The 23986-nt window shown below is 51.0% G+C and overlaps 1 protein-coding gene across 4 annotated transcripts in view; it reads right to left on the reverse strand.

Moving 5' to 3' along the window:
* LOC142463887 (tesmin-like) overlaps positions 1-17760 on the reverse strand; it is a 365821-nt gene extending 348061 nt beyond the window's left edge. For all 4 annotated transcript variants that reach the window (XM_075566708.1, XM_075566710.1, XM_075566707.1 and 1 more), the window contains exon 1: positions 17536-17760. In XM_075566708.1, the coding sequence (XP_075422823.1) occupies positions 17536-17611 (76 nt within the window). In that variant the 5' untranslated portion in view covers positions 17612-17760. The remainder of the gene's footprint in view (positions 1-17535) is intronic.
* Between the last annotated feature and the right edge of the window lie 6226 nt (positions 17761-23986).

The following is a 23986-nucleotide window of genomic DNA, read 5'->3' on the forward strand; positions in this document are numbered from 1 at the left end:
TGTTGAGGGATATACAGTATAATATCTGCCAAATTTATCATTTTGTAACCATTTATTTGTTTTTGGGTATGTCCTGGAAATAGAGTTAAAGGACAGGGGATATATTATTGCAAGTGTAATTGCATAAGTGAACAGGGTATATATTATATACAGGGCATTTCACATTTTTTTTTAGCAGAATAGTTACAGTGGAGTGTTTGAAGTGAAAGCCAGGAGTGACTGTGGGTGTGGGACAATAGCCATGAGTGCAGGCTGTTGGGATGCTTGACTTGTGGGGTGAGTTTTAAGGTTAGTTAGTATTAAATGACTTAAAAGGTTGACACCATTTGCATCAGAAAAAATGGCAGATGGCAGTTAGGTATGAATGAGAGTAAGTGTGTATTGGGAGAAGAGAGATTGATTTGTAATTTGAGACAGTGTTTTTGTCCCCATTTTTGTAGATTGGGACAACTCTAGCAGTTTTCCAGGTCTTAGGGATATGGCCTGCAGACAGGATAGAGTTGATTATGGAAGCAATTGGTTTGGCAAAGGCTGAGGTACCAAGTTTTAGGAACTTGGATTGTAGCAAAGTCAAGTCCATATTGGTTGCTTAATTTAAAATTTGAGGAGCGTTAATAGGGAATATCTCTGTTTAATATTGTGGATGCTAATAATAGTAGTAACCATATTAATACAAGAATTTATTTCTAGGTATAAATTCTCTCCCTATGAGACATTTATGGGATGAGTTATGACCATCAGTAGTTCAAAGTAACGAATTAAGGACCATATTATTGGTAATAAAACAATTAATAAGTATTGCATGCAACTAATATATATTTTTGAGTCTTTCTAGGCACAGATTAAAGCTGAAAGTGCACCTACGCAAGACGGGTTAATGGTCAAGCATTTTCTACGCAAGCACGCTCTTCATCCCAGATGAAAAGGCCATTTAGATGCTACTCATCACCAGCATTGCAGTAAAAATTTCTTATCATCATGGATACACATCAAGCACGTCAAAATGGTGCCAGCCTAAGCACAAACAGCTAATAAAGACAGACACAGCGCCTGCAAATAAGTGTTTTGATGGACACAATACTCTCCGACCACTAATCATCAAGGGAAAAAGGTCATAGGCAAAAATGTCCAGGCCTCAACACACGAACTTTGAACTTTTTATTTTTACAGGTTTTTATTATTTTTCAGTTACAAGGTATGCTCCATTATGTTTGTGTAAGTGGCGTCCCATAAGGATGACAAAATAGTATAAGGTATTATTTGTTTAACTTTGTTTATTTTGTTTGGATTTATAGGTTAATAGAATCTCCCTGCAGAATGATATCCCGGTGGGAGAATGCTTTATCAGTCAAACACACGGTTATGTTAATTGCTCACAGGTAGTTAGAAACAGAAGAGATGCACCCAATACACAAGTGCTAAAAAGTAGTCTATGGGAAGAATAAGTTTCAGGGAATTTATTCCCAAATGTAGGAGTTGGGTTACTGTATGACAGGTTTACAGGGATATCCTAAATCATACAGCCACAGACATTTACTCACTTAACCAAGAATAGGTTTAGTTTAAATTAATGACCCCGCAGAATAAAAATAGCTCTGGACTATATTTTAGCCTCAAAAGGAGGGGCATGTATGCGCCCTAGTTAAAGCGCAATGTTGTGTATTTATCCAGGATTTAGGGACCATGGGGACTTGGTGGTTGGATTGATTTGCTTTGAGCGAAGCTAGCGAATGTTTTTGTATGTGTGTGTTTGTCCTACTCATTGCTCTCTATGTATTAAGTACAGCAAAACTCTGATCCAGAAGTGCGTTGCAACCCCCACCGACGCTATGCCTCTCTGCGGTGATGATGTCGCCAGTCCCCCAGAAGAAGAGACCAAAGAAGAAATCAACTGGGCTGATATAATGGCCGGAAAAGAAAGGAATGCAGTTATGCACAACTTGGACATCTTGGTCCATCAGGACTATGAAATGGTTAACTGTTCTGTTCTTTAAATAGACTGACTCTTAAGGATATGGGGGGACTGAGAAGACTGGATATGAGGAAGGTGGGAGGTCACAAAGGGAAGTGAGTCAACCACAAGGAAAGGATCCCGTCAGCCATTGTGACCATAGCAGCCATCTTGGTCCGTTTTGCCATTCTGAGTAAATGCAGTATGAAAGATGTGTGCAAGAAGAATGTTTGTGCAGTCGCTCTTGGCAGAAATTAACCCCCACCAATTCTCACAAATAGCTGACCCTTAGATTATGTGACATATTGAGATGTAAGCCATTTTCTAATCTATAGAAATATTTAATGATATATATATATATATATATCTCTATTGGTTGTGTGGCATGTGGGCCACTAAGATTGTACCCTGCAATCACACTGCCCTTTGTTATCTGGGATTCATTCTTCCCACTTTCTATGTATCTGACACGTTACCCCAAGGGAAGCTGAGAAATCGAAAAGATCTGACCAGGACCATTAGTCCAACCCGCATTGCAGCTGGGGTTTTTATACCTAGTTTAGGTGTTATGGATCTCTATTCTAAATTAAGTGATGTTATGGTAAATATTAATGATGCTCTTAATCAGACAAGTGATGCTATTATCCGTCTGACTAATGAACAAGAGCAGATCCGAACAGTATTATTACAGAATAGAATGGCTCTTGATTATCTGCTAGCCTCACAAGGAGGTGTTTGTAAACTTGTAGGACAGAAGTGCTGTGCCTATATTGAGGATGAGTCTGGCGCTATTCATAAAGATATGGATAAGTTACAGGAAATTCAGGCAAGGATGCGTAAAGAATCCTCAGGCCCTAGCTTAAATTGGATGTCAGGACTCACTAGTTGGATCGGAGAATTGGGTATGAAAATTCTCTATGGTTTTATTGTAGTGATTAGTATAATCGCAGCAATTTTTGTTATTTTTCACTGTGCTAAGTGTACAATGCTTTCATTTGTCTCAAGGAAACCTTCAGTTTCATCTCACGCCATGTATGCAACTAATAATTCATATGTGGCCATGAACAGAGTCTATGATACTATTGGTCCCCATAAGGCCATAGTCATAGAGAAGCGTACCTAGTAAGGGTATTTGTTCTTTTAGAGAACAAAAAGGAGGGATTGTTAGGACCAGTATGTCAGGCCAGAGTCTGCAGTCATGTTAAGCTTCCATTTTGTCTGGTCATAACTAGTTAAGATTCTGGAGTCAGCCTTTTGCTGAAATATAATTCCTGAATGCACTAAAAAATATGGGAGTGAACCCAAAATAACTGATGCTGCCAAAGTCAAGTACTGCACCGACACACTTTATTCGAGCAAATACCCGGTATGTACCTGGCAGATACCTGGAATGCGCCGCTCCTCACCTCTGACAAGCCCCGTTGCGTTTGCCTTCCCAGCCTGGGTTCATGCCTGGCTGATGGGCGGCTGATCTGTTAAATGATAATGATTAGGATTTAATAGGCTGCAATGCTTCGCGTGTCTACCAGATGGCATAAATTCATGAATTGTAATGCAGTATATATATATATACTGTGCAGTATTGCAGCCAGCGGGAATAAAATGCTTCAATCCCTGCTTGGAAAATAACTCAATGCACTCGGGCAGAAAACAGTCACAAACCTCAATACACCCGGGTATACCCGAATTCGTGGGACTAGCCAAGCTCGAATAAAGTGTGTCGCCAGTGTATATTAAGTGTAAAGAAAAAAACTCTTTGATAAAGTTCTGGAGAAGGACAAAACGCGTCAGAGTGCCCCTTCTGTGATGTACAGCATGTAATATTAAAGCTGATTTTAATTTCACTTGTTCCTGGGCTGGACTTCTTTTGCTGTGACCGCCTTCACCCCTTCTATACCTAATTCCTGAATGCACTCAGTTTCTCTGCTAAATTGCATTTCATTCTCCCTGGCCAGGATATTACTAGATACTTTTGTGAGGTCAATTTCCTGGTGTTTTAGTAGAATATAATAGAATGGTTCTCTGCAAGAAGCAAAGTAGTGAAATAAAGTTGCTAAGACTCAAGGTCTCTTTTGATAACAGACAATGAATAAGCTATGTATTCGGAACATTGCTTGTATTGAAAAGGAAACGTCTCAAAAGTCACGCCACTAATATGTCCTGCCCCTAAATCACGCCTCTAATCAAAGCTATGCCCAAGACACACCTAGTATACGCCCAAGACACGCCTATGTTACGCCTCTAACCAATCTTTTTTTTCTTCTGTATAAAAATCATTACCCTATGAGTAATAAATAGAGACAAAGGATTTGAAACCTGGCGTGCGTTACGTTTCATTTTGTTCGTCTCCCAGGCCTGAAAAGTTCACCGAAGACCGGAGATAACAGTTGCAGGGCGTGAAAAACTTCTCCGGGGGAGTCTGCTGCAAACGGGTGCAGATGGTGTAGTATCCAGTCACAAGGCTTCAGTGTACCTGGCAGGGGAAAGGTTCCTCTCGGTGCTGAAGCCAGGGGAGGAAATAACGGATTTTCCTTTCAGACGCGGATGGCCGGGTAAAGGTATAGCACCGGAATCATTTGCTCCCCATCCCACAAGTAGGAGATGATGAGCCCAAAATACCGGTTACACCCCTGGATGGTGAGCCGAATCCATCAGAGGTTGGTCAAGAGACTGTAAATAATACCACCTCTGAAAACTCTAACGACTCTGTGGATCCTAATGAGACTATCGAGGATCCTATGGAGGACCCTCTCAAAGGGACCCTTGAATTCAAGGAGCATCTCCCGGAGGAGCTATGGGTAAAGGGCTCCGTCGACAAACGCCTACTAGGGTGGCTCCAACAAGTCAGCCTCTGGATCTGCAGAGCTCGTGCTTTGTGCCCTAAAGAGACTGTTCAGAGACATTACTCCCCTCAAGGGAGGAGGCTGAGCCCCAGGACTATGCCTATTACTCCCCCGAGGGAGTTGCTGAAGACCCGCTTCGACGGAGCCAAAGATACTGGCATCCTCCAACAAAGATGGCTTACGGCCAAATTGGGGTACCCCATTATGAGGCTCAGCAGTGGGAATGCACTAAAGTGAGATCTGTAATCGCCATGTTCACTGAATTACATAGTTTAATATAAAGTCATTGATTATGTTAAGTTGTATTGGTGAATGCATTTTTATTGTGTAAACTTATGTACATAGTCATATGTTGTCCCTAGAGGGGACGTTGGGGTTTTCACCAGGGGGAGTATAGCAGGGTTCCCCTTGGACCCCCTTACCTCCGGTTGCATGCGCACACTCAGGCTAGGTGTGGAAGGTTGTGCGGGAGGTTGTGGGTTGGCGATGGGCTCACATGAGGCTCCGCAGGATCTTGGTGTAGGGCGCCGCCATCTTGCTCATATGCAGTGAGTGCGGCAGGTACGGTGGCTCGGAACAAAGTTGCACATGCGCAGTGGCAAGCGCGTGAACGGCGGCTAATAGGAAGAGGCTCCGTGCTGGGACTACATATCCCAGGAGCCTCGGGGGCAGGTCACATGTCGCGCGAGAGCCAACAGGGCTGCAGCTTCCCCTGGATAGTTTGGCGCGTCAGGACCACATTAGTCGGAGCTGGGGGACAGATAGGGGATTTTGTATGTGCAGGGTGTCTATAGCCCCTGCACTAGGCCAGAGACCCTCTGATAGGCCACAGCTAGGCCCGACTTCTATATCAAGATTGTGGCTGCTACAGGGACATGCCCCTTAGGTAGGGACACTGCCCCATTAGCTGCTTAAGTTCAGGGACACAGCTGCAACGCTGAGCAACACTGAGGATTGTGGTCTGGGATCAGATCACCCTGCAAGGTATAGAGACTGTGTCATGGAACAAGAATCATAGTTCTGTTCCTTTTTTCCCTTTTTTGCAGCTCTGCCTGCTGGCCCCTTATGTAGTAGCACTTTCCCCTTCAATTATTCCCAGTGCAAGTGAAAAGGATACATTTGTTTCTTCTCTATCTTCTAGCCTCCTTAAGTGGTTGCTATGACAACCCCTGTTATTCCCCTGGCCTAGTGGACTGTCCCATTACCCCCTGCCTGTATTCACAGTTTCCTTAGCCCAGGCTCTGTTCCTGTGAGACACACTCCATTTTGCTTTATTTCAATCTCAGCAGGCTAAGCAAACACTACTCATCCCACAGCTCTAGGTAAGAGTATCGTTTTTACTTTTTTTGTCCTTACTATCAAGCACTATTATTGTAGAGAAGCTGTCTCTCGCTACACCATCTACAGGTAACTTTGTAATCTGCTGCTTTTCAATAAAGTGAAGAAAAGATAAAGAACTTGTGGTGCTTGTAAAGGGAACTAGTAAAGCTGTCTGACCATTCATTACCCAGCGTACTCCCTTTGGTTCCAGAACAATCTGTATGTGGGACACTCCAACTGGATACCACCCACGCGGAGGACCCATCACAGAGGCAGACGCCATCGCTGGACCAGTGGATCCTGCACAGCTACCAGGTGGCGCACCCAGGTGCTGGAGTACCCGGCAGGTACCTACCTCACTAAGTGCACCAACCAATTAACACACACCATAGTGGCAGCGCTGACCACATATAAGGGTGGGGGTTATATTCTTGTGGACACCAGGGTGGTCGGGTGCCCGAGGGCCCCGTCAGGTACTGTGGATACGGTGTGGGTTACATAGTGGCGGGATACGGCCGTGTGAGGCTTGATGGGTAGCTGTAACCAGTAACATTGTTATTCTCATTACTGTTTATGCATAGTCCTACTGTAAGTAAAGGCTATTGTTATTTTATACAGAGTGTGTGTATTAGTATCTTTGGGTTCCTGTGAGGGGCTCCTCCCACTACGTTGGGATCCCTCTCAGGTGGAGGCACTGCACCGAGATTGTTGTTATATCACACCGGGCTCCCCGTGGCGGAGGCTTGGGACCTCTGCGTGCCAACAGGTAATGCCAGCACTGGTAGACTCTTTACACTAGGTGGAAAGAGAGCTACATATGTAACAAGGAGTAATTCTAATAAAATATAAATGTAATACAATAAATAAACTGGGGAGATAGGGGAGAGATAGGGGAGAGGGGGGACGGGGGAGAGATAGGGGAGAGGGGGGAGAGATAGGGGAGAGTGGGAGGGGAGAGATAGGGAGGGGAGGGGGGAGAAAGGGGAGGGGGGAGAGGGGGGAAGGGGGAGAGATAGGGGAGAGGTGAGAGATAAGGAAAGAGGGAGATATGGGGGAGGGGAGGAGATAGAGGAGGGGGGGTGGAGAGACAGGAGAGGGGGAGAGATAGGGGAGGGAGGGGAGAGATGGGTAAGGGAGGGGAGATTAGGTAGGGGTCAGGGGAGGAATAGGGCAGGAAGGAGGGGATAGATAGGTGAGGGGGAGAGATAATGGAAGGGGGAGAGATAGTGGAAGGGGGAGATATGGGAGAGGGGAGGAGATAAGGGAGGGAGGAGAGATATGGGAGGGGAAGGGGGATAGGGGAGGGAGAGGAGAGATGGGGAGGGAGGAGGGAGGGGATAAATGGGTAGGGAGGGGAGATGGGGAGGGAGGGGAAAGATATGGGGAGGAATAGGAGAGAAATAGGAGAGATGGGGAGGGGAGAGATAGGGAACAGAGATATGGGAGAGAAGGGGGAGAGATAGGAAAGGGGAGAGGGGAGAGATAGGGGAGGTGGGAGATGGGGGAAGGGAGGGGGGAGATAGGGGAGGGGAGAGATAGGGGAGGGGGAGAGATTGGAGAAAGGGAGGTGAGAGGGGAGAGATGGAGGATGGGAGAGATGGAGGAGGGGGGAAAGAGATAGGGGAGGGGAGAGATAGGGGAGGGGTGGAGGGATGGGAGATATAGAGGAGGGGGAAGGGAGAGATAGGGGAGGTGGGAAGGAGGGGAGAGAAAGGGGAGGGGGGGAGGGAATAGACAGGGGTCGGAGAGATAGAGGAGAGGGATGTGGGAGATAGGGGGGAGGAAAGGGAAAGATAGGGGGAGTGAGGGGAGAGATTGGGGGGGAGTGAGGGGAGAGATGGGGAAGGGAGATAGGGGAGGGGGGAGGGAGAGAGATAGGGGAGGGGGGAAGGTAGGGCAGAGGGAGGGATAGGGAGAGATAGGGAGGGTGGGGAGGGGGAAAAGACAGGTGAGGAGGTGGAGAGATAGAGGAGGGGGAGAGAGATAGGGGGAGAAATGGGGGAGGGAGACATACGGGGAAGAGATAAGGGATGGGGAGGAGGAGAGATAAGGGAGGGAGAGATAGCTAGGGGAGAGGGGAGGGATGGAAGAGATGGGAGAAGGGAGGGGAGATTAGGGAGGGAAAGATAGGGGAAGAATTGGGGAGGAGGGGACAGATAGGGGTGAGGGAAGGGAGAGATAGGGGAGAGGGACGGGAGAGATAGGGGAGTGGGGGAGATAGGGGAGTGGGGAGAGATAGGGGTGGTAGGGGGTGAGAGATAGGGGAGAGATGGGGAGGGGGGGAGAGATAGTGGAGGGGAGAGATAGGGAGAGGGGGAGAGATAGGGGAGGGGGAGAGAGATAGGGGAGAGGGAGAGAGATAGGGAGTGGGGAGAGATAGGGGAGGGGGGGGTGAGATATAGGGGAGAGATGGGGAGGGGGAGGTGTGGGAGTGGAGAGATAGTGGAGGGGAGAGATAGGGAGAGGGAGGGCATAGATAGGGGAGTGGGGAGAGATAGATGAGTGGAGAGAGATAGGGGAGGGAGGAGAGATAGGGGATGGAGGAGAGATAGGGGAGGGGAGGGAGATGGGGAGGGAGGGGAGAGATGGGGGAAGGGAGGGGAGAGGGAGGGAAAAGATAGGGGAGGAATAGGAGAGAGGGAGGGGGAGAGATAGGGGAGGAAGGGAGGGGGAGAGATGGGGGGGTGAAGGGATGGAAGATAAGGGAGGGGAGAGATGGGGAGGGGAGAGGGAAAAGATATGGGGAGGAATAGGAGATATGGGGAGGGGAGGGAGAGATATATGGGAGGGGGAGGGAGAGATAGGGGAAGGGGGAGAGATCGGGGAGGGGGGAGGGTTAGAGACAGGGGGGAGATAGGGGAGGAAGGAGAGATAGGGGGAGAGGGGGAAGAGATGGGGGAGGGGAGATATGGGGAGGGGAGGGAGAAGAGATAGGGGTGGAATAGATAGGGGAGGGTGGAGAGATAAGGGAGGAGGAGAGATAGGGGAGGGGATAGATGGGGAGGGGGAGGGAGGGGAGAGATGGGGAAGGGAGGGGAGATAAGGTGGCGGGGAGGGAGGGGAAAGATAGGGGAGGGGAGATAAGGGAGGGGGAGGGGAAAGGGAAGAGATAGGAAAGGGGAGAGATTGGAGAAAGGGGAGGGGGAGGTGAGAGATAGGGGAGGGGAGAGATGGAGGAGGGAGGGGAGAGGTGGAGGAGGAAGGGGAGGGAGAGGAGAGAGGAGGGAGAGAGATGGAGGAGGGAAGGGAGAGATTGGTGAGGGGGGAAGAGATTGGTGAGGGGGAAGAGATTGGGGAGGGGGGGAAGAGATTGGTGAGGGGGGAGGGAGGGGACATATAGGGGAGGGAGGAAGGGAGAGATAGGGGAGGGGGAAGGGAGAGATAGGGGAGGGTGGAGGGAGGGGAGAGAAAGGGGAGGGGGGAGAGAGATAGGGGAGGGGGGGAGAGAGATAGGGGAGGGGGAGAGATAGGGGAGGGAAGAGATAGGGGATGGGGAGGGAGAGGAGAGATAGGGGAGTGGGAGAGAGAGACAGGGGAGGGGGGGAGATAGGTGAGGGGGAGAGATAGAGGAGGAGCAGGAGAGAGGAGAGGGAAGTGGGAGATAGGGGGGAGGAAAGGGAGAGATAGGAGGAGGGAAGGGAGAGATTGGGGGGGAGGGGAGAGATGGAAGGGGGGGAGAGATGGAGGGGGGAGGGAGAGAAGAGATAGGGGAGAGAGATAAGGGAGTTGGAGAGATAGGGGAGGGTGGGGAGGGGGAAAAGACAGGTGAGGGGGAGAGATATGGGAGGGTGGAGAGAGATAGGGGAGAGATTAGGGAGGGGGAGATAGCTAGGGGAGGGGGAGGGAGAGATGGGAGAAGGGAGGGGAGATTAGGGAGGGGGGAGGGAGGGGAAAGATAGGGGAAGAATTGGGGAGGAGGGAGGGGACAGATAGGGTTGAGGGAAGGGAGAGATTGGGTGGAGGGATGGTAGAGATGGGGGAGGGGGAGGGATGGGAGAGATGGGGGAGGGATGAGAGAGATGGGGGAAGGGGGAGGGAGGGGAGACATAGGGGAAGGGAGGGAAGGGAGAGATAGGTGAAGGGGATAGATAGGGGTGGGAGGGGGTGAGAGATAGGGGAGAGATGGGGAGGTGGGGGAGGGGAGAGATAGGGGAGGGGGGAGAGCCAGGGGATGGAAGATAGGGGAGGGGGAAGGGAGGGAAGATAAAGAAGGGGGAAGGGAGAGATAAGGGAGGGGAAGAGATAGGGGAGGTGGAGGTTGGAGAGGAGATAGGGGAGGGGGGAGATAGAGGAGGGAGGGGATAAATAGGGGTAGGTGGTGAGAGATAGGGAGCGGGAGGTGGGGGAGGAGATAGGGAGGGAGGGAAGGGGGGTGGAGAGACAGGGGAGGGGGGGATAGATAGGGGAGGTGAGAGATAGGGGAGAGATGGGTAAGGGAGGGTAGATTAGGGGGGGGATCAGGGGAGGAATAGGGGAGGAGGGACGGGAGAGATAGGAGAGGGGAGAGATAGGGGAGGGGGGGAGAGATAGTGGAAGGGGGCGATATGGGAGAAGGGAGGAGATAAGGGAGGGAGGAGAGATATGGGAGGGGAAGAGAGATAGGGGAGGGGGAGGGAGGGGAGAGATGGAGAGGGAGGAGGGAGGGGATAAATGGGTAGGGAGGGGAGATGTGGAGGGAGGAGAAAGATAGGGGAGGAATAGGAGAGAAATAGGAGAGATGGGGAGGGGAGAGATAGGATAGGAAAGAGGGAGGGGGGAGAGATAGGGGAGGGTGAGATATAGGGGAGGGGGGAGATGGGTGAAGGGAGGGGAGAGATAGGGGAGGGGGAGAGATAGGGAGGCGGGAGAGATTGGAGAAAGGGGAGGGGGAGGTGAGAGAGGGGAGAGATAGGGGAGGGGATAGATGGAGGATGGGAGAGATGGAGGAGGGAGGGGAAGAGATAGGGGGGGAAAGAGATAGGGGAGGGGGGAAAGAGATAGGGGAGGGGAGAGATAGGGGAGGGGTGGAGGGATGGGAGATATAGAGGAGGGGGGAAGGGAGAGATGGGGAGGGGAGAGAAAGGGGAGGGGGGGGAGGGAATAGATAGGGGTCGGAGAGATAGAGGAGAGGGAAGTGGGAGATAGGGGGGAGGAAAGGGAGAGATAGGGGGAGTGAGGGGAGAGATGGGGAGGGGAGAGATAAGGGAGGGAGAGAGATAGGGGAGGGTGGGGAGGGGGCGAGGGGGGAAGGTAGGGGAGAGATAGGGAGGGTGGGGAGGGGGAAAAGACAGGTGAGGAGGTGGAGAGATAGAGGAGGGGGAGAGAGATAGGGGGAGAAATGGGGGAGGGAGATATATGGGGAAGAGATAAGGGATGGGGAGGAGGAGAGATAAGGGAGGGAGAGATAGCTAGGGGAGAGGGGAGGGATGGAAGAGATGGGAGGGGAGATTAGGGAGGGAAAGATAGGGGAAGAATTGGGGAGGAGGGGACAGATATGGGTGAGGGAAGGGAGAGAGGGGAGAGATAGGGGAGTGGGGAGAGATATGGGAAGGGGAGAGATAGGGGTGGTAGGGGGTGAGAGATAAGGGAGAGATGGGGAGGGAGAGAGATAGTGGAGGGGAGAGATAGGGAGAGGGGAAGGGGAGAGATAGTGGAGGGGAGAGATAGGGGAGGGAGGGGAGAGATAGGGGAGTGGGGAGAGATAGGGGAGTGGGGAGAATAGGGGAGGGGCAGAGATAGGGGAGGGAGGGGGTGAGAGATAGAGGCGGCGGGAGGTGTGGGAGGGGAGAGATAGGGAGAGGGAGGGCATAGATAGGGGAGTGGGGAGAGATAGGGCACTGGGGAGAGATAGGGGAGGGAGGAGAGATAGGGGGTGGAGGAGGGAGGGGAGAGCAAGGGGAGGGGGGAGGGAGAGATAGAGGAGGGGGAGGGAGAGAAGAGATAGGGGAGGGGGAGAGAGATAGGGGAGGGAGGGGAGAGTATGGAGAAGGGGGAAAGGAGGGAAGATAAGAGAGGGGGGAAGGGAGAGATAAGGGAGGGGGAGGGAGGGGATAGATGGGGAGGGAGGGGAGAGATAAGGGAGGGAAAAGATAGGGGAGGAATAGGAGAGATGGGGAGGGGAGATAGGGGGGAAGGGAGGGGAGAGATGGGGAGGGAGAGGGGGGGAAAAGATAGGGGAGGAATAGGAGATATGGGGAGAGGAGAGATAGGGAGGGAGGTGGAGATATACTGTATGGGAGGGGTGAGGGAGAGATAGGGGAAGGGGGAGAAATGGTGGAGGGAGGAGATATGGGAGGGTTAGAGACAGGGGGGGAGATAGGGGAGGGGGAGAGAGAGGGATGGGGGAGGAAGGAGAGATAGGGGGAAGAGATGGGGGAGGGAAGATATGGGGAGGGGAGGAAGAAGAGATAGGGGAGGAATAGATAAGGGAGGGTGGAGAGATAGGGGGAGAGATAGGTGAGGGGATAGATGGGGAGGGGGAGGGAGGGGAGAGTTGGGGAAGGGAGGGAAAATAAGGGAGGGGGAGGGAGGGGAAAGATAGGGGAGGAATAGGGGAGGGGAAGAGATAGGGGAGGGAGGGGGAGAGATATGGGAGGGGAAGAGATGAGGGAGGGGGAGAGATAGGGGAGGGAGGGGAGAGATGGGGGAAGGAGGGGAGAGATGGGGCAAGGGAGGGGAGATAATGGAGGGGGAGGGGAAAGGGAAGAGATAGGAAAGGGGAGAGATTGGAGAAAGCGGAGGGGGAGGTGAGAGATAGGGGAGGGGAGAGATGGAGGAGGAAGGGGAGGGAGAGGAGAGAGATGGAGGAGAGAAGAGAGATGGGAGATAAGGGAGGGGAAGAGATAGAGGAGGGAGGGGGGGAGATAAGAGAGGGGGGAGGGAGGGGAGAGATGGGGGAAGGGAGGGGGAGGGGAAAGGGAAGAGATAGGAAAGGGGAGAGATTGGAGAAAGGGGAGGGGGAGGGGAGAGATGGAGGAGGAAGGGGAGGGAGAGAGGGAGTGAGATGGAGGAGGGAAGGGAGAGATGGAGAAGCGGGGGGAAGAGATTGGTGAGGGGGGAAGAGATTGGTGAGGGGGGGAAGAGATTGGTGAGGGGGGAAAAGATTGGTGAGGGGGGAGGGAGGGGACATATAGGGGAGGGAGGAAGGGAGAGATAGGGGAGGGGGGAGAGATAGGGGAGGGTGGAGGGAGGGGAGAGCAAGGGGAGGGGGGAGGGAGAGATAGAGGAGGGGGAGGGAGAGAAGAGATAGGGGAGGGGGAGAGAGATAGGGGAGGGAGGGGAGAGTATGGAGAAGGGGGGAAAGAAGGGAAGATAAGAGAGGGGGAAGGGAGAGATAAGGGAGGGGGGGGAGGGGAGAGATGGGGAGGGAGGGGAGAGATGGGGGAAGGGAGGGGAGAGGGAGGGAAAAGATAGGGGAGGAATAGGAGAGATGGGGAGGGGAGGGATAGGAGGGGAGAGAGGGAGGGGGAGAGATAGGGGAGGAAGGGAGGGGGAGAGAGAGATAGGGGGGTGAAGGGAGGGAAGATAAGGGAGGGGAGAGATGGGGAGGGAGAGGGAAAAGATAGGGGAGGAATAGGAGATATAGGGAGGGGAGAAATAGGGGAGGGAGGTGGAGATATATGGGAGGGGGAGGGAGAGATAGGGGAAGGGGGAGAAATGGGGGAGGGAGGAGATAGGAGAGGGTTAGAGACGGGGGAGATAGGGGATGGGGAGAGAGAGGGATAGGGGAGGAAGGAGAGATAGGGGGAAGAGAGATATGGGGAGGGGAGGGAGAAGAGATAGGGGAGGAATAGATAGGGGAGGGTGGAGAGATAAGGGAGGAGAGATAGGTGAGGGGATAGATGGGGAGGGGGGAGATGGGGAAGGGAGGGGAGATAAGGGAGGGGGAGGGAGGGGAAAGATAGGGGAGGAATAGGGGAGGGGAAGAGATAGGGGAGAGATATGGTAGGGGAAGAGATGAGGGAGGGGGAGAGATAGGGGAGGGAGGGGAGAGATAGGGGAAGGAAGGGAGAGATGGGTGAAGGGAGGGGAGATAAGGGAGGGGGAGGGGAAAGGGAAGAGATAGGAAAGGGGAGAGATTGGAGAAAGCGGAGGGGGAGGTGAGAGATAGGGGAGGGGAGAGATGGAGGTGGGAGGGGAGAGATGGAGGAGGAAGGGGAGGGAGAGGATAGAGATGGAGGAGGGAAGAGAGATGGAGGAGCGAGGGGAGATAAGGGAGGGGAAAGATAGGGGAGGGGAAGAGATAGGGGAGGGAGGGGGAGAGATAGGGAAAGGGAAGAGATAGGAAAGGGGAGAGATTGGAGAAAGGGGAGGGGGAGAGATGGACGAGGAAGGGGAGGGAGAGAGATGGAGGAGGGAAGGGGAGGGAGAGATGGAGGAGGGAAGGGAGAGATGGAGGAGCGGGAGGAAGAGATTGGTGAGGGGGGAAGAGATTGGTGAGGGGGGGAAGAGATTGGTGAGGGAGGGAAGAGATTGGTGAGGGGGGAGGGAGGGGACATATAGGGGAGGAAGGAAGGGAGAGATAGGGGAGGGGGAAGGTAGAGATAGGGGAGGGTGGAGGGAGGGGAGAGAAAGGGGAGGGGGCAGGGAATAGATAGGGAGGGGGAGATAGAAGGGGAGGGAGAGAAGAGATGGGGAGGGGAAAGATAGGGGAGGGGGAGAAGAGATAGGGGAGGGGAAGAGATAGGTGAGGGGGAGAGATAGAGGATGAGCAGGAGAGAGGAGAGGGAAGTGAGAGATTGGGGGGGAGGGAGGGGATAGATGGGAAGGGGACGGAGAGATGGAGGGGGGAGGGAGAGAAGAGATAGGGGGGAGATAGGAGAGGGGGAGAGGGAAAAGACAGGTGAGGGGGAGATAGGGGAGGGTGATATATGGCGGAGAGATTAGGGAGGGGGAGGGGTTGAGAGAGAGGGGAGAGATAGTGGAGGGAAGATAAAGAAGGGGGAAGGGAGAGATAGGGGAGGGGGGAGAGGGGAGGTTGGGGAGGAGATAGGGGAGGGGGCAGATAGAGGGAGGGGATAGATAGGGGTAGGGGTGAGAGATAGGGAGCGGGAGGTGGGGGAGGGGAGAGATAGTGGAGGGGAGTGCTAGGGGAGGGACGGCAGAGATAGGGGGAGGGAGGTCAGAGATAGGAGAGAGAGAAATAGGGGAGTGGGGAGAGATAGGGGAGGGGGGTGGAGGGGAGAGCTAGGGGAGGGAAGATAGGGGAGGGGGAAGGGAGGGCAGATAAAGAAGGGAAGGGAGAGATAAGGGAGGGAAGATAAAGAAGGGGGAAGGGAGAGATAAGGGAGGGGAGGGGGAGGGAGAGATAGGGGAGGAGAGAGGAGATAGGGGAGGGATGGGAAAGGATAGATAGGGGAGGAAGGGGAGAGATAGGGGAAAGGGAGAGAGATAGGGGGAGGTAGGGGCAAGGGGGGAGATAGTGGAGGGAAAGATAGGGGAGGGGGAAGGGAGAGATAGTGGAGGGGGAAGAGAGAGATAGGGGGAGGGAAGGGGATAGATAGGGGAGGTAGGGGAGAGATTGGGGGGAGGGATGGGAGAGATTGGGGGGAGGGATGGGGGAAGGGGGAGGGAGGGGAGACATATGGGAAGGGAGGGAGGGGAGAGATAGGTGAAGGGGATAGATAGGGGTGGGAGGGGGTGAGATGGGGTGAGATAGTGGAGGGGAGAGCCAGGGGAGGGAAGATAAAGAAGGGGGAAGGGAGAGATAAGGGAGGGGAGGAGATAGGGGAAGGGGGAGATAGAGGAGGGTGGGGATAGATAGGGGTAGGGGGTGAGAGATAGGGAGCGGGAGGTGGGGGAGGGGAGAGATAGTGGAGGGGAGAGAGGGCAGAGATAGGGGAGGGAGGGCAGAGATAGGGGAGAAATAGGGGAGTGGGGAGAGATAGGGGAGGGAAGATAGTGGAGGGGGGAAGGGAGGGCAGATAAAGAAGGGGGAAGGGAGAGATAAGGGAGGGAAGATAAAGAAGGGGGGTAAGGGAGAGATAGGGGAAAGGGGGAGAGATAGGGGGAGGTAGGGGCAAGGGGGGAGATAGTGGAGGGAAAGATAGGGCAGGGGGAAGGGAGAGATAGTGGAGGGGGACGGGAGAGATAGGGGGGAGGGAGGGGAGAGATAGGGGGAGGGAGGAGGAAGGGGATAGATAGGGGAGAGATAGGGGAAAGGGGAGGGGAGATAGGGGAAAGGGGGAGGGAGGGGAGAGATAGGGGAGGGGGGGATAGTGGAGGGAGAGGAGAGATAGGAGAAGGGGGGATAGTGGAGGGAGAGGAGAGATAGGAGAAGGGGGGATAGTGGAAGGAGAGGAGAGATAGGGGAGGGGCGAGAGAGATGGGGGAGGGATGGGAGATAAGGAAGAGATAGGGGGAGTGAGGGGAGGGGGAAGGGGTGGGAGATAAGGGAGGAAGAGGGAGGGGGAGAGATTGGGGACAGATAGGGGAGGGGTGGTGGAAGGAAAGGAGAGACAGGGGGACGGGGAGGAGAGATGGGGGAGGGGAGAGATAGGGAGTGCGGGGGGGAGAGGATAGGGGGAGGAGATATACTCGGAGGGGAGATAGGGTGAGTGGGGAAGGGAGAGAAAGGGGTGGGGAGAAGGGAGAGATGGGGGAGTGGGGAGGAGATGGGAGATAAAGTAGGGAGGAGAGATAGGGGAGATGGGAAGGGATGGGAGATAAAGGAGGGAGGATAGGGGAGTGGGGAAGGGAGATAAGGGAGGTGGGACGGGAGATAGGGGAGGGGGGGACGGGAGGGGGGGACGGGAGATAGGGGAGGGGGGGACGGGAGATAGGGGAGGGGGGAAGGGAGATAGGGGAGGGGGGAAGGGAGATAAGGGAGGTGGGGAGAGATAGGGGAGGGGAGAGGGGATTGAGTAGAGAGAAAGGGGAGGGAAGATAGGGGGAGGGGAGGAGAGAGGAGTAGATAGGGGAGGGGGAGACAGGAGGCGATAGGGGAGGGGGAGGAGAGATAGGGGGAGGAGATATGAGGAGGGGGAGGAGAGATACTGGGAGGGAGGAGAGATACTGGGAGGGGGGAGAGATACTGGGAGGGGGGAGAGATACTGGGAGGGAGGAGAGATACTGGGAGGGGGGAGAGATAGGAGGATAGGGTGAGGGGGGAGAGGTAGGGGGAGGAGAGATGGGGGAGGAGAGATGGGGGAGGGGGAGGAGAGATGGGGGAGGGGGAGGAGAGATGGGGAGGAGAGATGGGGAGGGGAGATGGGGAGGGGAGATGGGGAGATAGAGGTGGGGGGAGAGAGGAGAGATAGGGGAGGGGGAGGAGCAACAGTGACAAAGTGCTTCTCTGACGGGACATTGGGTTACAATATCACCTGCCTCACTCCCCAGCTGTCCTGTTATCGTTAACACTAACAATAGACAACTAGCTAATGTCACAGTAAGTTCGCACTGTTTGGGGCTTCCAGTGCAGGGTCAGTTACTGCGCGAGCTTACCACCGGCTTCCCCACCCCCGCAAGAGGCGGGCGGCATTCTGTGCATGGCGCCCGCAACGCCCCCTGCTTCAGTCATGTCGGGTCTGGGCTGCCGCAGGGACGGAGGGAAACTTATACTAACACTTAAAGTTTATATATGCGCTAACGCAATAAATAAACAAGAAGTAACGGTTTATAGTGGTATCCGCGCGACACTGAGGTGAAGAAGAAAATCTCCAGGAAATCGGCATTCCAAAACCGTTAATGCGCGCGAATTCAAATTTGTTCTAGCCGCGAAGGGTTAACGTTGGACATCGGGCACGCGCACGTGCATCTTCTCTGTGGCTGATACACAAACCATTCGCGCCGGTCCTGGTAGCAGAGTAGAGTCCTCAGTGGTGTGTGCGAGTGGCTCATAACGTGCCCGAGGAACCCTGTGGGCTCCTCAAACATTAAAAGGGTTAAAGATCGTGTAAAGTACACTGTCTTGTACAGTCAGCTTGTCCCACAGCATGTCAGAGAAGCTGTATCCGAGTCAGCTGTTACATAGATTATATTTCTCCTTCTTATGACCAACCCCCACCCTGCAGCTTTCCTAGAAGAAAATGTCATGTGTTATTACATTTACAGCACTTCCAGACGTTATGCTGAAATACTTAACACTCGTACAAAAATAAATGTTAGTATCAAAGTGTCCTGAACAGCAATACCGGCTCGTAGTGAAAAAAGGTAGTGCTTCACTTTAAGTACATTGTCGCTTCACATACTGTACATGCTCTGGGCCCATTGTGTACGTTAATGCGGGGTATGCCTGTAACAAACAAAACGAAAATATATATATATAATTCAAGACACAATCCCCTTTAAAGAATTACCTACAGTATATGTGAAAAGCCCAAAGCCACACTCAGATCAATAAAAAATAATGATATAAAAGCAACCAGATCTATTTTGATATTGAGACCTTCCTGGGTCCATAGTATTGAGCTTATGGATTCAGGTCTCCCGCTTAATCAATTTCTTATTTCTATACCCACCCCTTACATAGTCTTTTTTCAATTTACAGTGGGGGGAGAGATTTACAGTTACAGTATCCCTGTATACTTGGGACCCAAATGATTTCTATTATGAAATCTTTTCAATCTTTATTTCATCAGATGAATGGGCCATAATGTACATAAAGTATTTAGGACAAAGCTCCATTAAATCAGGACTCAAAACATAACTTTACCTAAAACTGGAATGGACATAATTTCCCAGAGGTTAATGCATATCCACAAAGCTAATTTTATGCAAACAATAAAGATGTTCTACATATCATTAGCACAGGTTTCACATCACGTTATACAGTAGTAAAGCAACATTGCGTTATCTGGTCAATAACATGATGTTAAGAATTTCTTTGCCTTACTCCCATCAAAACGAGGAATAAAAGAAAAGAGAGACCAATTGTTATCTTTCACACACCTATCATTATCAGAAATGTCCCTTATAGTTAACGCTATATTACGAGAGAAAACGTGATAACGTTGTATTATTTTCATATGAAGATAAACTGTCAGGCTAATTATAATATTAAATCCCTTAAAAGAGTTTGTGATATGGACCTTAGCATTTTGTAAATACAGCTCAACTCCCTTATAACGCTGTGCTTGGGGTCCAAAGAATCACATCGCGTTAGAAATAATGTGCAATTGTATGTGTAAGGGAGTCACCCCCGGTTCCCCTGATCTTCCTTTGCCCCCTGCCTTACCCCTGTGGCAGTGGGGGAAGGGGACGGCGACTTCTCCCGGTTGGCGCCGCCATCTGGGCCGGCGCCGTCGGGGTCCTGATGCTCGCACATGCACGAAGGGTTGCGCATGCGCAGATAGCCGAGGTTCGCGAGAGATTGGCAAGGGTAGCGGTGGCCATTACAAGTGTGCAGGAGCTCTGTGAGGTTGCGCAGGCGCAGTTAAGCGTAGCGGCGGCCATTACAGCTTCGCACAGGCGCAGTAGAGATTGCGCACGCGGTCCCCATAGGAAAGAAGTCCTGAGTGGACTACATCTCCCAGCAGCCTCTGGGGAATGCCCTATGATCCCTGTCACCTGCAGCCAGCCAGCCACTGAGACTTGCAGATTCTCTGCAGCAGGTTATTGGATACAATGTTGTGTGCAGAGTCAGGAAGCAGACTGTGAAGCACATGAGTCAGTGAGACTTAGGAGACAGAGGGGGAAAGAAGGGGGGCAGAGAGCTGCGAGCTTCTGCCCTAGGCCAGAAATCCCCAGGCTAGAGTTGAGGCCCTGACTCCCCATTAGTGAGGGTGGGTGGTCACAGGGACAGGCCCTTAGGTAAGGACCCTGTGCCCCTTCAGCTGTGTGCTAGGCAGGGACCTAGTGACAGACCCTGTGCAGTTCCTTAGTGCAGGGAGAGAGAGACTCTGTGCAGTTCTTTGGTACAGGGACCTAGTATAGTGTATGCTGCATGTTCCTGTATGTGGCGTTGCTGATCCAGAGACTGTCCTTACGGTGGGACGTCCGGCTGGACCCCATCCCACGCGGAGGTACAGATCAGCGCTGGACCAAGCGGCGCCGGTAGACCCTTTGCGAAGACAGGTATTTACAACCTTCCACACGTGCACCAACTTTAACTTGCTCCTCACGTGACAGGCCTGTTCACACACTTGGGTGGGCTTGGACTCTTTGGACACGGGGTTGGGAAGGGGGTGTAAGGGTATAGCCCAGTTAGGGGCAAGGTTATAGTTGCCAGCTAGTTGCAGAGGGTGGTACATATATCTTGTTGTGGATTGCTGATGTATGTGTTAAGTTACATTCTGCATATAGTAAAGACCGTTGCCATTTTACATCCAGTGTATGTGTTCATTTGTATGTGTCCTGCGAGGAGCAACTCCCGCTCTGCTGGGAGCCATCGCAGGTGGAGGCGCTGCACCATATAGTATTGTTCAGGAGGATACACCCCAGGCTCTCATTGGCAGAGGCCCAGGCCTCCTGTGAGCCTAACAGGTAAAGCACCACATCTGGTAACATATAGGTTTCCCCTCACATACACTCTGTATGCGATTGGGTGGGGGAATACCCATTACATATGCATTGTACAATAAAGTATTTTAGATAACCAATAATCGAGTTGTAAAGTATTCCTAAGTACGAAAATTGGGAGCCATGCTTGCATTGTGTTATAAGCGGATTTGTGTTGTAACGGATCGCGTTATAATGGGATTGTGCTGTATGGCTTCTTTGTGTGCTATGGATATCAACATTGAATATGTCACTTTAAATTGACAATTAATCATCTATGTCTGTTAGCATTTGGCCATTGTCACGGTAGCCACAGGGTTATAATATACTCCAAATACTCTTGGTTGAATTGACTACGACTGTGATATAATAAAGAGATTTTATTCCTTAAAAGACAGGTGGACACACAATGTTGGACAAATAACAAACGGAATATATACACTTGGGAAGGGGACAATGAAATAGCCCAGGATTCAGGCTAGCAGTTAATCAGCGACAGGAACAATTCAGGTAGAATAACGAAGACAATGGGCATAGAGCTTACAATCGTGGGATTTGGGCTCTATCCCAACATTGGGACTCAGGTATTGGATGACAATTACTTGGACCCAATTACCTTCTGCCAGCTCACGTGGAAAGCAAGATAGTACCTGCCCACAGGGGGTTGGCATTCCTCTAGTCAGAGGCCCATTTCCTTAGCCCCACTCTAAAAAGTTGGTGTCTCCAAGTCTGCCAGATGGGACAGGGAAACTCTGACTTTAGGTGTGAATTATGGCACTTAATCTAACAGCCATGTCCTGCTCTATCTCCACCCTGTATATACAATCTGGGGGGTTGAGCCTTTGATCAGTGGTTTCCCTGTAGACATACTGTCGCCCCCTCTGGCCATTAGCATACCTCATGCTTTACAGTAGGCATGAAATACAGTAAACCTAGAACATTTTATACATAGTAAAATATTCAGTTCGGTTGGGCCGAGCGGGCTAAAAATTGCCATGCCCTCATGCCGGAGGGGACTCTCCATGGTGGTCAATTTTCAGCTCGCTGTGACCCACCGAACCGGAGATAACAATATTGGGTTTTAACACCTCATGTTTTACAGACCACATTTCTCCGCCATTGGAGTCAATGGCAGCAACCACACTTTACGGCAGCACTTTATGGCAGTAACCATACTCTGTTCGGTTGACCTGAGAGGGCTGGGAATGGCCATGCAACCATGCCGGAGGTGTGACTATCTGGCTGCCAAATCCCAGTCCTCTAGCCCTTACCAAACCGGAGATAATGATTTCAGGTTTATACAATTTTACACTTAGCAGTTTTAAAACCTAGCGGCTTTTTTCCGCCATTGTGGTCAATGGCGGCGACACTTTCTCGCGGCCATTGCCCCTCGGACCCTGTGGGGGTTGAGTGAGGGGGTCCCTATGAGCTAGGGGCAGAAATTGTATTGCTAGCTGTCCCAGAACCAAAGTTATAAACTTTATTATGTTTTGAACTTGACCGTGACCGGGTTCTCACGGCAATTCAGGATCAAAGCTCTTTTTTTTAAATTGTATCTGCATTCGGATACTGCGGTTTGACAGGCATCCAACATGATATAATGTATCACTTAGTTCTTAGACAGCGGACTCGAGGTATCCCGTATTGAAATGCATTGCCCCATTCATTTCAATGGGTAAGCTCCGCTCGTCCTCTCGGGCTCCATCTGCTGGTCTTTCTTGATATAGGGCCCAAAACGGCTCAATCTCCATTGAATCATATGGAGCTCCAATGGCGACCTATGGGACACTGCCAGCAAATTGTGGGTGAAAAGGCGGGAAGGGGAACAAAGGGCTATAAACATTCAAACACAGTTTACCCTTTCCCTCCCGTCTTGATCCCAGTGTATGTGCTTGGTGTAAACACAGTAGGAGCAGAAACACATGTAACTAGGAAAATACATTACAACCAAAGGGGAATACACATTGTACTGAGGCAGGGGAATATAGATACAGTTAACAATTTTTATAGTTAACCCCTCGCCTCCAACACAATGGTAGGGGTGACCAGCTGGGGTGTAACCCCTTTATTACCAGGCTAGCCACCTTCCATCGTTACAGCTATGTCATACTCATTCAAACAAACATTTGCTCATACAAGCACTGTTTTCTTAGGTGTCTCCCTGAAGATATCTTGACATTGAAATAAGATTTTTTATAAATTGCACTCAGGGACTCATTAAAACTGTACAAGTACTTCTGTCATATCATTTTATTATCAAGGTACATTCATCTCTTGGGGGTTTGCCATTATAGTAAGCTTTTAATTGGATCCATTATAATTGTCAAAACATTGAACCTGTTGAGGTTTAATTGGGATTGATAGAAACAGTTTGTTTTGTTAACTCTTCCTATTTCACAGTAGAAAACAAATGGATTTTGATTAAAAACATTTTTACAGAAATATTTTTATTCTGATTTTAGATCTTAAAAAAAAATAATAACCTTACTTTCACATATAATTTCCCCAGCAGTTTTAAATTCGTAACTATTAAAAATAGACCATGTAATTTCAAGGTTTTCCTAAATTATGACAATATGTTTGGGAATGCAGAGGTACCTCAGTACTCATTTTTTTTCCGAATTAAATATCCAGAATACTGTGAAGAAAAACAGACCTGCATTTTGCAAGTTTCCCTAAAAAAGATATTTATACTCTATGAAACATATTGCATTGTGCTGCTGGGTCTTTTGGCAGTAAAATAATTTAAAAGACAGTGTCCTCAGCATATATCACATTCACTACAATGGCCTCCTTGTGTGTGCATTATTATTGGGCTTAGATATTATTCTATGGAGTACAAATACTCCACTATATATGGAAAAATGAACTCTATGTTCATGTCTGTAACGCAGGAAGGTGCTGGAAAGACCACAATGCATGAAGAACCACTTTAGAGGCAGAGCTATCAAACACTACTCTGCCCTCCAAAGTAGTGTCCCATAATGCCTTGACAGAGCTTGGGGAGTTTAAGCTCCCGGTGCAATATTTTCTGTGGTGGTCATGCATACAAACATTGCCAAAAGAGCACTTTGGGTAGTGATCACGTGGTTGGGACTGACCCCCAATTACTCAAATATAAGTTGCGTATGCTCCACTTCCATTCAGATCACATTCACTGTGTTTATCATGAAAATTAACAACAATTACCTGATATTCCCTAAATGTCAGAGGGGCCGCTAGAGTGCTGGAACTCACAAACTTCAGGGACAGTCATGAGGACATCCTCTGATTTAAGGCTGAGTCTTCTTTAGGTCCTACCTAGTTTACCCACTCAAAATAAATCTATCAAAATCAATTATCTTTATTTGTCTGTATGCCACGTACAAAAGTAGTAAAAATAGAATAGTTGTGAATTCATGAAAAAATGTGAGAAAAGCATACAGGCCAGTGGGATAGAAGAGGACTTACAGGAGCA

The sequence above is a fragment of the Ascaphus truei genome, chromosome 12 (genome assembly GCF_040206685.1).
Source record: "Ascaphus truei isolate aAscTru1 chromosome 12, aAscTru1.hap1, whole genome shotgun sequence".
NCBI lineage: Eukaryota > Metazoa > Chordata > Amphibia > Anura > Ascaphidae > Ascaphus > Ascaphus truei.